Source organism: Zonotrichia leucophrys, chromosome 1 (assembly GCF_028769735.1).
Source record: "Zonotrichia leucophrys gambelii isolate GWCS_2022_RI chromosome 1, RI_Zleu_2.0, whole genome shotgun sequence".
In the NCBI taxonomy this organism is placed as follows: domain Eukaryota; kingdom Metazoa; phylum Chordata; class Aves; order Passeriformes; family Passerellidae; genus Zonotrichia; species Zonotrichia leucophrys.
In genome coordinates, this window is record NC_088169.1 from 11,637,813 (window position 1) to 11,651,144 (window position 13,332).

The window sequence follows — 13,332 nt, forward strand, 5'->3', positions numbered from 1 at the left end:
CACTGTAAGGAGTTAGGAGGTGTTTCCCTGTGGCAGCCGGAAGATCATCATCAACTGTCTCATCTTTCTGATTTCTTTTGTTCTTCTTCCTGCCTTACTTTGTGAGCCAACATCCCATGATTTTGTGTGCCCTGAGTGTGATGCTGCTTGGTGATGTTAGTGTGCAGAGGTTACGAGCTGACAAAGGGAAGTTCACTTTTGCCCTGGAGATTTGCATTTCAAAATGCAACTGACTTAAATTGGAAATTTTTTTTTTTTTAATGTCTGTGACAAAAATCTCTGTTGAATGTTGACTAATAATTTTAAACATGTCTTTCTCTAATGCCATAGAGGTGTTGATAATTATAAATGCTGTTCAGAATTAAAAATGGATACATTTAATTAATAAATATTGAAAGAGGATATGTAGTGATTCCAGGACCTTCTTTATACTCTCCTCACGAGAGGAAAAGTGACAGAGAGGTTAGTCACAGTTCAGCTCTAATTTGTTTGCATATTCCTTGTGGAGTTTGGTTTGGCTAAGATTGCTCGACTTCTCTGAGAAATGGGCAGTGCATCTCAGGAAAGCTGATGGCCTGTGCTATGGTGAGAGCACATTTGGTGAGTGCAGTAATCAAATATTAGCCTGTCTATCTGTAGGAACATAAAGCATGAAATACATAGTTTTTACTTGCACAGCAATTTGTGTAATATTTCCATAGGACCCAAGAGCATAATAAGTATTTTACAGCTAAAAATGAAGCAGATACACACTGGTCTCTAAGGCCACTGCCAAATAACAGTGCATCTGTAGGAATTCTGAAACCAGTCTTGCATGTGACTTTCAGAGGACATTTTACATCCTCTGGCCAGGCACATGAGCCGAGTACAGTGCTCTATTTACTTTTTGGATGTGGGTAATACAACTACTGTTTCTCTTTGGTCTTTATGGTTGTGTATTTTTTTTTATTTCAACAGTGGATCTCCTGAGTCTGTCTGCTGCCTGTGATGCCTTGGACCAGCACAACCTCAAACAAAATGACCAGCCAATGGATATTCTGCAGATCATCAACTGCCTGACCACCATTTACGATCGACTGGAGCAAGAGCACAATAACCTGGTCAACGTCCCCCTCTGCGTGGACATGTGCCTCAACTGGCTGCTGAATGTCTATGACACGTATGTATGGGGGCTCAGGACAGGGGAAAGCTCCAGAAGCTTTCCCAGTAGCACAAGGGGAGGGGGAAGGGGTGTTGAGCTGTTTGCCTCATTACAGCATGGGTGGCTTGGAGCTGGAAAAAAGGGTAGTTGAAATGAAAGTTTAATAAACCTAATGGTTTAATGGCTGCATTTAGCTGAATCAATGCAGCCCTTGGTTAGGCTTACAATCCTGGATTTACTAAGCTAGGTAATGAGAGAGCTGGAAAACAACTTTTTAAGCAGATTTTTTTTGTTCAGACCAATTCTGTGACTGCATGTCTGTCCGCAGTAGGTCATGGCTTTACATAGCATTTTAATTTACTTTGATAAAGAAATTCAAGAGAATTATCAAGAAGCGACAGAATGAACACCATATAAACTCCTGCTTGTCTATACCTCTGGATGTTTAACCTTTTCAAGTATGTCAGTTTTCCATAGCTTTCAATCTGTCATTCTTTTTCAAAGATGGAAGAGGGTCATCTCTTGTCTAATGTGCTTACAACCCTTAGTTGTAAGAAGATTTGAGAAACATTTAATTCAAAATTTAATTTTAAAAAGTGTACCCATCAGTATAAACACAACAGACTAAATATACCTGAAGAAAACTTATGGGTATTCCTTTTAAGTGGGTTGATGATACTGTTCATGATACATAGGTAAATTGCAACGTGTGTTTGCAAGCTCATTTTAGAATAAGCCATTATATTTGTATTTGGAGAATTTAATTTTTAAAAAGTCATTTTTGTGTTTTTAAGGTTTTTATAAGCCACTTCCAGCCAGACATGCTCATTTCTGTGGTGGAATAAACATTTACCTGTAGGATTGGAAGGCCATGGGACAATTACTGTATTTCCGTTGACATTTTGAACCATACTGTTGTTGTAGGGCCATAACATTGTTCTTCCATCCACCCTTTGTCAAAGGAGTCAAGCTTTAGTGATCACCTGCAAAAGAAAAGTACAGATTTGTACAGATCATGTCTTCCTGAAGGATCACCTCCAATTAGTCAGTTTTTTGTGACATCCCCTGCAGCAGCTGCAGCATCCTGTGGATTAGCCAGATTACATTATATTTCTTTTAGTTTTCCAGGTCTAGGGAATGGGGCTATATTCATTCAAGAGCCAGGTTTTATTTGTTTAATCTGCTTTGGCTTTCACAGAACAGTGATCCACTTCTTAGTTACCATGAACCATAAATAAGACATAGATGAGGACTCCCAGTTAGTGAAAACAAAACATGTGTTAGGGATATTAATGTGTGAATCAGTCACATAAGAGGCAGAGAGGGAACTAAAGGTCATTCCATGGCTTGTGTACTAGCCATGTCCAGTCTAGCTTTCTCTGTGTTGCACTGCGCTGCAAGTACAACATCAGAAATTATAATTATCTGCCTCCAGGCAATTCCCTAGGTGTGCTGAGGAGCTGCACATTGCAGGGCACAATGGAACACAGAGGTGTTTTATGTGTGAGGAAAGCTTGTAGCTATTTTACCAAAATTCAGGTTTAAATTGCACTGGTAAGAGAGGTGACCTTGGGGTTATGTGTGTTTAGTTTTCATTGTAAACTTAATAGGCAGAGATCAACCAAAGTTCAGAGCGCTACCAGAGACGTTTAATTAAATGTACTGCATCTTTACTTTTCTTATAATTGAAAACTGTCATTTGTAAAGATATTAATCAAATTCACAGTCAATGACTGATCTAATTATGGGTACAGCTCTGCAAATCCAGCACATTTCGGATTTGTTTTAATTGATCAGTCACTCATGCTCATTTGCAGTAGCTTGCTAAATTATTGGTTTGACTTGGGAGGAGAGGAGAGTGAACTGAACAACTCATGATTCGTACAAGTTTCAATTTAATTGCCTTGCAGAGCAATCATTATTCTATATTCTTCTCTTGTATAATTTGCATGAGTCTGGTATTCATCAGGAGGAGTTTCTCAGGGCACAAATGATAATTAATTTGGAAAAGATTTGAGGGAGAGGAGTGAAAGGACCAGAGTGTGGAAAGCATAGGTAAACTACAAATGCTTCTTATTCATGATGAAAAACACGAGATTCTTTAATAAAAAACTGCAAATTCTAAATTTGGCTTTGTCCACAGGTATTCTGTCTGTACCTTTTATAGGGTTTGCAGGGGATATGTGTGGGTAAATGAGCACTGCTGGCTCCTCAGCTCTTTCATAGGATTAAAAAGACCCCATGCATCTTTACCTGTGGTGCAGCCTGATGCATGACCATGCCCTGCCTCTACATGATTCATCTTATTCCCAGTGGGGGCCTTACTGCTGACACTTCAAAGCTGTTGATAAGTCTCTGCTTCAGAAATGTTTGGTTTAGGCATTAGCCTCCTGTTTTGTGTATGTCTTTGTTTGCAATAGATGTTACATATTTAAAATGCTATCAGAAACACAAGTCTGGGGGGGGAAGGCAGCAACTGGGAGTAAATTGAGTTAAAGCAGATGAGTGAGAGAAGATGTGAAGGTTTGTCAGTGCATTGCCTGCAGCTCAGAGGAGGATGTTGTTCTCTCTGTCACATTAGAAAGCAGAAGTAGTAGTGTGGGCACGTTACAAGGCAGGAGTGAGCGTGGGGGAGAGACTGACAGGCAGCAGGGGCTGCTTGGAGTGTCCCAGCCCCTTGGCACTGCACAGGAGAGCTTTGAGCGCTGCCAGGAGGAGCTCAGAAACCACCCCAAGGTGTTAATGGCATAACTGTACAGCCCGCCTGCCTTGCCATGATTTCTAGGCAGGCTTTGTCTTTCACCTGAACATATTGCAACTGTCTCTGTCACTGCACACTTCTGGCAGAGGCTGCTTTTTCATGCTTGGCTTCCTGTTGCCTTTTCAGGCAAGTCAGGGCATGGCTGACAGACAGTAAGCAAAGCCTTTCTAAAGGCGACTGTTACATTGGATTTCTGGTGGAAGTAAAGCTGTATTGTCTTTGGCAAGAGGACTAGTTTGCTGTTCTGTCAGGGACCTCATCTCCTCTGAGAATCACTCAGCAGCAGTTCATAGAGAAGCCTGTTCAAGGAAGCATAGTGAAAAGACCCTTTACTCACTCTTTTTATAAAAAAGGAGATGAGTAGTTATTTCTGATCGAGACCATTTCACGTGGAATGATACAACCGCACGCTGCAGTTCAGCTATGCCTGTGAAGCCACCGCAATGTTTTGTTTTTCTAGCTTAACTAATAACCATCCAGCTTGAGTGTTGTCTGTGAGATTTAATTTATGAAGTCTACAGTACTGCAGTGAACTTGGTTATAGTAAACAAATTATGACATGATTGGATTTTATTATCAGCCAGTGTTTCTTTTCCATTAGGGGTCGAACAGGAAGGATCCGTGTCTTATCTTTCAAAACCGGTGTCGTGTCCCTTTGTAAAGCACACCTGGAAGATAAATACAGATGTAAGTCCATGTAATTATTTTGGGTTTACCTTATGTTTGTGTTCCTGTTTTATTCCTTCTGGTTTTTAATTGAATAAACATTTAAATAGCATACAGAAACATTATTTTAGATATTGCAGATGCAAAGGGTGTTGTTTCACCTTGTATTTTTAAGGTATTTGTTCTCTGTAGTTTTAGGCAATTTAGCCCTGCAGTTGCCAAACATTTTTGATCACATCCCTCCCAGCAGAAAAAATTTTGCCCATGCACCTCCAATAGATGTAGATCTATTTATAAATTATGTACATATACTGCTGTACTAATATATTGTCTACATTATAAAGCATACCAAAAGTAGAAAGTTAAGAAGGATGTGATAAAGATTAAATAAACTCTATTTTAAAACTTTCAATTGAATTTATTATCTGTACAAAAAGTATTTCTTTACTGATCCCTAATGGATTGTCTTGAACACTCCCTGAGGCACAAGAACCCCTTTGGAGACATCTGGTTCAGCACACCTTTACACACAAAAATGCATGTCTACAGGACACTTGCATTACACTATTTTTAAATATATTAACTTTTTTTAATGATTCCCACATTGTAGTCAGTCTTATTATGTACATTGTGTTTAAATATAGTTGCTACCTTTAAATAAATAACTTTCAATAAATAAGTACTGAAGGTGGGCAAATTTTGCGTATTTTAAAGGGAAATACTTGAAAAAATTTCACTTGTAGTCTTAGTTTTATGTGACTGATAAGTCAGTTCACTAATGAGATTAGGATCCAGAAAAGAATTAGTGATAGATGTAGTTCTCAAGAGTAACTTTCTTGTTGAATTAACTGGTATCACTCATTCAAGCACTTAAAAATACCACTGAAAATCCAGCCTTTAGGGTTTGACCTGATACCATAGCAGTTCTTCTTCAGTTGTTATCATTTTACTCTCTACTAATGCAAGCTGAAGAATTCTAAAGAGAAAACAGACAGTACTAACAGTGTGGTCTGTGCCTGACAATGTGTAATTGGATCAGATTTTAGGGCAATCACAATGAATGTCGCAGTTTAGATTTCTAGATGTTTAGTGTGGGTGTTAAGAAAAAATATTCAGAAAATATTTTTAAAAATTTTATACAGATATTTTTCAAAATTGTACTTCATCTAAGATCATCAAAGTTATAAAGGAAAACATTTATTCATGTTTTAGATTCTCCTGCAGTGTGTGTGCACGGTAATGCATAACCTATTAAGTGTCCTATAACCTTGCTGAGGACATTTAATGTTTTAATGATGGGGAAATTGAAAGCTGAATAGCTGTGGGAGAGGAAGGAATTGTGTCTGTCCTGCTGTGGAGTGGCTTTTCCATCCATGCTGAAGTCATAGTGCAGTTGCCATTAGTATTGCTGCAAGTATGCAATGACTTGCACCCCTTGCAATTTTTTGTCTCATTTGTGCAGCAAATGAGTTGGTTGTGCTAGAGCACGAGTCTTAAGGCTTGCAGAGGTGATGGAAGCATTCATCCCAGAATTATTCATTATAAAACTAGACTTTGCAAGACTGAAATTCATGTAATTAAAAAATAATCCTTTCTCTATCTGTTCCTTTATTCCTTTGGAAGAAAGCAGGTGTCTAAGCAGTGCTAGGAAAGTTATCTCAAGCAGTGCGGAAGCACCTTTATAATTGTGTCCCTGGTGTTGGGTAAAATATTAAAATGACTCCAAAAAAAGAGCATTATTTTATTCTAGCCTTATTTTGCTCTCTCTTTTTTTTAAAATATTGAAAAGTAGGGTGAATTTATTCAGGTAATGTATTGTCAACAGAGATGTTGCCAAATAAATATTTCATTTAACAATAAACTGTTTCTTCTTTTTATTATGAATTCTATAACCTCCTCTATCTATACTTAGTATAATTAATCCCCATCAAATTAAATTGAGCTTATGAAGGGATAATAATTCTTCCCTGTAAGGATTCTCTTCTAGAATGATGCAATAACAGAACATGGCATCAAGTGACATTTCACTTCAGAAGCAAAAAATTATTACGATATTAAAATTTCTGATGGCTGGCAGGTTCTACCATATTGTAATTTTTATTTTATTTTAGAAATTCTCTTGAATTAAAAGATCATCATATGTCAAAGTTAGGCAGCTCTTGGTTATCATTTTAATTCATCTGAAAGAGAAATGGATTCTTTGAGTTGTATGTTGATTGCTAAGACTTGAAAAGGTGCCCTATGTTGTATGAAATTATGCTACCATTAAACATTATTTTTTTGACGTCTGTGTTGTGGCTTGAAGATCCTGCTGTTTAGTTAGCTGTGTTATCGAGTCTCTGCTTCTATTACCAGTAATGACACAGGTGCTGTGTTAGAGTGGCCTTTCTTCCCAGGCACAAGCCAGTAGCACTATTAAAAATTACCACAAGACTCACATTTCACAGAAAAACCCCAGTGTTTACGGGAACAGAAGCAGCCAGATGGAAGTTTTATTTGTGCTCGTGTCCTCCAAGGCCATTGACCGCACCTGTGAGCCTTGGAAACGACGCAAATCTGGGCTGCTCGCCACATCCTGGTGGTGATGCTTGACCTCTGGTGTCCTTCTCCTTCCTGCAGACCTGTTCAAACAAGTGGCGAGTTCCACTGGCTTCTGTGACCAGCGCCGGCTGGGGCTGCTGCTGCACGACTCCATCCAGATCCCGCGGCAGCTGGGCGAGGTGGCCTCCTTCGGGGGCAGCAACATCGAGCCCAGCGTCAGGAGCTGCTTCCAGTTTGTAAGTCCGTGTTTTGCTGGCTCTGAATTTCCTGACTGGTATTTATCTTGAGCTTGCCTGTACTTCCGAGGAGGGTTGAAAATCTGGGATAAGGTTTAGGGGGCTACTGTGGTTCATGTGACGTCCAGAGAAGGGTGACAAGGCTGGTGAGGGGCTTGGAACACAAGCCCTGTGAGGAACGTTTGAAGGAACTGGGGCTGTTTAGCCTGGGGAAGAGGAGGCTTAGAGGTGACCTTATTGCTCTCTACAACTTCCTCAAGGGAGGTTGTAGACAGGTGGGGTCAGTCTCTGACAGAACAAGAGGACACAGTCTCAAGGTACGTCAGGGAAGGTATACATTGGATATTAGGAAAAAGATTTTCACCAAAAGAATAATAAGGTACTGGAATGCTCTTCCCAGGGAAGTGGTAGAATCACCATCTCTGGACGTGTTTAAAAAAAAGACTGGACATGCCACTTGGTGCTATAGTCTAGTGGAAGTGTTAGGGCATGGGTTGGACTCGATGGTCTTAGAGGTCTCTTCCGACCTCTGTGATTCTCTGATTAGTGGTAGTGGCCATTGCCTTATTAAACTGTTCCTTTGACAAGGTGTATTTTAATTAGCTCAGAGGGCAGAATATTGTCATTGGGGCTCCTGTTGGAACTGCACCCTTCAAACAGTGTAAGTCTTGGTTGCAGCAGCTCCTGGCTTTACAGTTTTCTATTGCCCAGCAGTAGATAACTGTTTGTTACTGCTCTGTGGGCGAACAGCAGTGGTTTATCTGAATTTTGGGCATGTACATAGCAGTGACAGCCAGGTGCCCAGGGGAGCTATAGGCAAATGCCTGCAGTGCTGTCTGGGGGCGAGGAGTGCTCGATGAGCTCCTTCCACTCCTTGAATGGATAATACCAGTTTTCTTTTAAAGAGTACTGAAAGAATTCCTGTCCTGTCTGTTGAGGAATACACAGCAAACTGGAGGCTCTTTTTCAAACTTGTAAATTATTTAATCTGGGGAGGAAGAGCGTTAAGGGAATTATTCATCCTTATCATAACTACCAGCAGAATGCACAAGATGAAGACAGCTGCTTAGTGAAAAGGTAGAGGAGGGGAGGTAATGTATGGTCTGTGATTAACTCTAAATGCATCTTCTACATTACAATGGAAGAAAGCTCTTTTCCCATCTCCTCACTGTCCCTGAGGGATTTTTTTGTTTGCTTGGGGAAGGGGGGAGTTGTTTGCTTTTTTGCCTGCTGCTCAAGTTTCATTATGTAGTAGTTTCTGTTCTGTAGTAAGCAAAACACAGCAAGTGTTTTCAATGAATATTAATGCTTGGAAGTAGACTGCATACACACAATGACTTCGAAAAGAACCTAATTCTAAAATCACCACAAACTTCAGTTCTGATGGGACATTTGCTTTCTGTATTTTTGACATTTCCTGTGACAGATTAATTCTACAGGATTTACATTTTACTGTTTCTGTCATTCATGTCATGACCTTTTATAATTCTAATCGGGATTTGATGCCATTTCAGAATGAGTGTTTTATAGGGCTGTGTCCTGGGTGAATAACCCATGCTCATAAACTGTGCACAGTAATGCTGATAGCTGTGTTAGACCCTGCTGGTGCTTCCAAGCCTTGACTTCCACGTTGGGCTTTCAAGTGGCACCAACACAAATCCATGGTAAAGATTTTGTACAAATGACCTTCCTCAGGAATTAGGACTCACTGGTTTCTGTCGTTTTCACACGTAAATGTCAACAGCACTTAAAAACACCATTGAAAAACTGATAAGGAAAGTGACCTTAGAATCTGGCAAAACCATAGGGGTTTTTTTTAAGAAGGCTGCCATTCTATGTGTTTACACTAGGAATAAACAATAGAAAATCACAGTGATGAAACACATCAAGCACATTTTTTTTAAAGTAGGATGACTCTTGGAGATGATCCTGTGCAGGTCTGGGAGTTGGACTCAGTGATTCTTGTGGGTTCCTTCCAACTCAGCTTGTTCTGTGATTCTGTGATTTTGTGATAACTGTTTATTTGAACAAAAGGAGTTAGCAAAAGGAGTTGTCATTGAAAATAAAGACATGCCAGCAGGCTGAAAATTGTATCACATCCAGCTGCTGGCATTTCTAGGAACGGCCCAAGCACAGCTGGACACAACTTTTGGCATGCTCAGAAATCAGAACATCAGAAAACCTGATTTTCTTCTCTTACCTGCACTGAAAAATGGATTTTTTTCATACCTGCAATAGGAGGAATGTCATTCTCTCTTTTTTCCTCCAGATGAAGCTTCATTTTAGCTCTCAAAGTGCTGGTTGGTTTCCAGTCTGGGCTGCAGCAGAACAGAGATCTCCTAGAGGGACAGAAAGGGGGAGGGAGGCTGAGGTGAGGAGGGGAGATAGAGGAATAGGTGGGATGGAGTCCTAGGGAGAGGAGCAGAAATCCAAACATAGGGAAAGCCCTAATGAAGGCAAGGGAGAAGGAATTAAGGAATGGAAAATAAGGATGACTCTTAGGGAATGACAGTAAGAATAATAGTGATGAAGGAAACACTGTGGATAGAATAAGGCATAAAAGAAAGGAGCAGCCAGGAATTGAGATGGAGAAAGAAATCAGAACTTCCCATGAGAAAGGGAGAAGGGGAGCACTGAGACATGCTTTCAGTGTAGGATGGTGGGCACCAGGATCCACAGGCGGGGGGCCAAGCACAGAAGTGTTGGTGGGGGGAACACGGAGCAGCCCAGGAGACAGGGAGGCTGGAAAAGCTGGACAGCCAGGCAGTACTGCTGCTCCCAGCAGCCTCCTGTTGCTGGAGCAAGATAATTCATTTTTGAAGAATATTGTGGGGGTTCATAGTTTACATTACTGCATGGGAACTAATTTAAGTCTTTCTTTGTACGCCCACGTTGAGGAACGCTTTTTCTTTAGTTTTGGTTTTTTTCTTCCCTTTTTTCTTCCTTCTTTCTGGTGATGATAAGCTAGCAATATAATTGCAGCCATGTCAGAGTTGCAACAATTGTGTGCTTCAGAAGTGGTTCTCCCAGCTCCCTTAGGTTAGGTGCCCTGGCAACAGCCTTGTCTGTCTGCACAGCAGCAGAAAGAAAGGGGATGTTTACTGTTCCCAGAGATAACAGGGGAAATCTCTCCTGCTTTTTTGAAGGGTGAGTCCTTGGGAATGAGGTTTGGGCAGGGAGGAGCCCAGCCCTGCTGTTGGCAGCAGCCTTGCCTGCTGCACCCCTCTGCTCCTGAGAATTGGGTCCCCTTTTCCCGAGGCTGCTGCTCCAGTCCTCTGCTGCTTCTCCCTCCCCCCTTGTGCTTTCTGTAGTTTTCTTCATTTGCAGGAAGGTGCTGGTAGAAGTTCTTGGGAGGAGAACGATATCATGGGACTCATCTTTTCTATTTGGGGCAGGGGTGTGTAACTTCTGCTTTGAGATTTTAAAGAAAAAAATGCTTTTAAGTTTAGAGAGCAAAGAACTTAATCCAGTGACCACTTGAAGACTGTATAGTTCTGCTTAAGCTCAGAATGCATCAAAGCAATCTATAGATCCATGAAAAATTGAGTGAATTCAGTGTTGCTGCAGTGTGAAGGGACTTTCCTTTTAGTTCTGTGATGAGTAGGTTTTTTAAGTAAACAGGATAGGGAAATGATATGGAGTGAAGGACACACGGTTTTAATCACAGTGGAAAATTATTAATATGCTTTCCTCATATAGTGTAAACAGAACCTAGGAATGCACACTGCTGCCTTGGATGAGTTACTGTGACATTGGGACTTTGAAGAAATGTGATGAGAGAGCAGAGTGCAGCTCAGATGAAAATGTCCCTCACCATTCCTCAGTAAAATGTTGGACAGTTGGCTCTTGGTTATAAAATGCTTTAAGTATGCTTTCTTTCAAGGATATACTTGAATCAGAGTAGTTGATGTTAAAAACTAGAACAGATGAAGCTAAGGAGTAGTAAAATATGTGCAGTTAACTCATACATGTATTTTTAACCTTGTTTTGCTTCACTTTGATGAAGCAAAGTATATTCTGTATTTTGTAGTCTTCATTACGTGATTTGTACTTGATCAATGGTAAGGCAAGATCAGCCTACTTTCTAAAAACCATGGAAGTGTGTCCAAATCTGGTGTATTTACTCAGGCAAAAAAAAAACAAAATAGAGCTGTTAGTCCTTTTAGGTGGCATTTGGGTGTTACAAATCCTGGGCCAGGACCCTGAAAATGACTTTGGCCATAAATGCTGTGATTTGAATTGGTTGGACAATTGTTTCTTGAGGCATTGTTTATTGCTTTTGTTTTTGAGCACTTAGGAAATACCAGTGCTATGTACAAATATAGTTATATATACAAGTCTATATGAAAATAACTTACAAGTGCAGTGTTACTGTTGAGGGACTCAGTCTCTTTTAACAGATTCAGGCAGCCCTTGTTTCTATTCATAGGATATTTCTTCTGCTCCTGGCTCTGACAACAGAGAGCTGGCCAAAGGGAACTAGCAAATCCTTCCTCAAGCTGCTGTGCTGTAAATGTCATAAAACAGCAATTCTGGTTTTATTTCAGCAGGATTTTGTGAACCTGTGCCTGACTTTGGAGGCAGTCTTGAGGAGTCCTACAAATAAACTGCTTTCAGAAGCTATTTTAAAATGGTTTAAGGGGTGGGGATCAGGAAGATGCTGTTCAAGTGTGGATGATATAAAATTACACTAATTCACTTCTGGATTCATGTTATTTTGTTTTATTATTCTTTGCTACAACCCAAAAAACATTGACTGTCAATGCAATCAAGTGTAATGCATGAGGGGAAGACGAGGGTGAGCAGGGTTAGATCTGACTGGGGAGGCAGGGTTGCTGTTACTGGCTGCTCTGCATTTTTAGACTTTACGAGTTATAAGAATCCCAACCCCCAGTTCTGTTTGTCCAAAACAGTATTTACTAATGTAAAGCTTTCCACACAGGGTGTAAAACACCATTCAATTAACAATGTTAATTTATTTCCAGTCAATTTCCTCATAAGCAGAATATAGCTAATCAGAAATGTTATCAGAAATTTCTGCTGCATTATCTGCCTCAGTCTAAAAGCATAGCACATTTTTCATGTAAAATCCCAACTGTATTTTGTAGCGTATTTCCTATTATGGACAGACAAAGTTAATATAGCATAGGATATTTTTTCAGCTACTAGCTAGAGGAAGAGAGAGGGAAGAACAAAAAACTCGTCTCCCAAGTATTGCATAAAGATGCTAGCACCACCCAACTTCCTATTTCCCCATTGTTTCTGCAGAATAAATACTGAAAAACAGATGTCTGGAGCATAATGAATTTGAATGCCCTCCATAACAAATTGTTACTTGTAAGCTGGAAAGGCCTTAATGAATTTTACTTTATGATTCACTCTGTTATTACCATAAAAATTGTGAGTTGCACAGAAATGTGTTCAAGAGAAGAACCATTAATATTCTTTACAGCTTGATCTTGTTTCTTCAGATATGAACTGTATGAATTCAGCCTTTTTCCCCGTATGTAAAATCTTCAGCTGCTGCCTTACTGGATTTAGAGATTATTTTAAAAATTGTAATAGCAGCTCAGGAGGCAGCTGAGAACTGTCTGTCCTATACTGTCTGACCCTGACCAGCTTTTCTCCACGTGGCTTTAAATCTTCATGTAATATAATTCAGAAGCAGTTCTGATACATTTTAATGCACCTAATCTCTCTGAGCACAGGTTTTGTACAGCTGCCATACGGAGCTCTGCCTAGGCAGCTATTGGGGCTGCTGGCAATTGACAGTGACTGCAAAATTAAAATAGATCTAGGGTGTTACAGAAAGTCTTTCATTGCTGCAGCATTTTCCCTGCAAATTTAAAGCAGCTACAAGTGGAGAGCAGCGCTTTGAGCGGCTCATTCTTATTCTGACTGCAGCTTGCACTGCAGCATTTCCGTACACCTCGTGTTTTTCTATTAGGAATGGTATATTAAAGAGATCCTCTTAATTTGTTTTTTTT

The 13,332-nt window shown here is 40.1% G+C and overlaps 1 protein-coding gene across 17 annotated transcripts in view; it reads left to right on the plus strand.

Annotated features, from left to right (window-relative positions):
• Positions 1-13,332, plus strand: part of DMD (dystrophin) — a 1,046,893-nt gene that overhangs the window by 984,697 nt on the left and 48,864 nt on the right. For all 17 annotated transcript variants that reach the window (XM_064706931.1, XM_064706854.1, XM_064706864.1 and 14 more), the window contains 3 exons: positions 958-1,159; positions 4,504-4,589; positions 7,188-7,345. In XM_064706931.1, the coding sequence (XP_064563001.1) occupies positions 958-1,159; positions 4,504-4,589; positions 7,188-7,345 (446 nt within the window). The remainder of the gene's footprint in view (positions 1-957; positions 1,160-4,503; positions 4,590-7,187; positions 7,346-13,332) is intronic.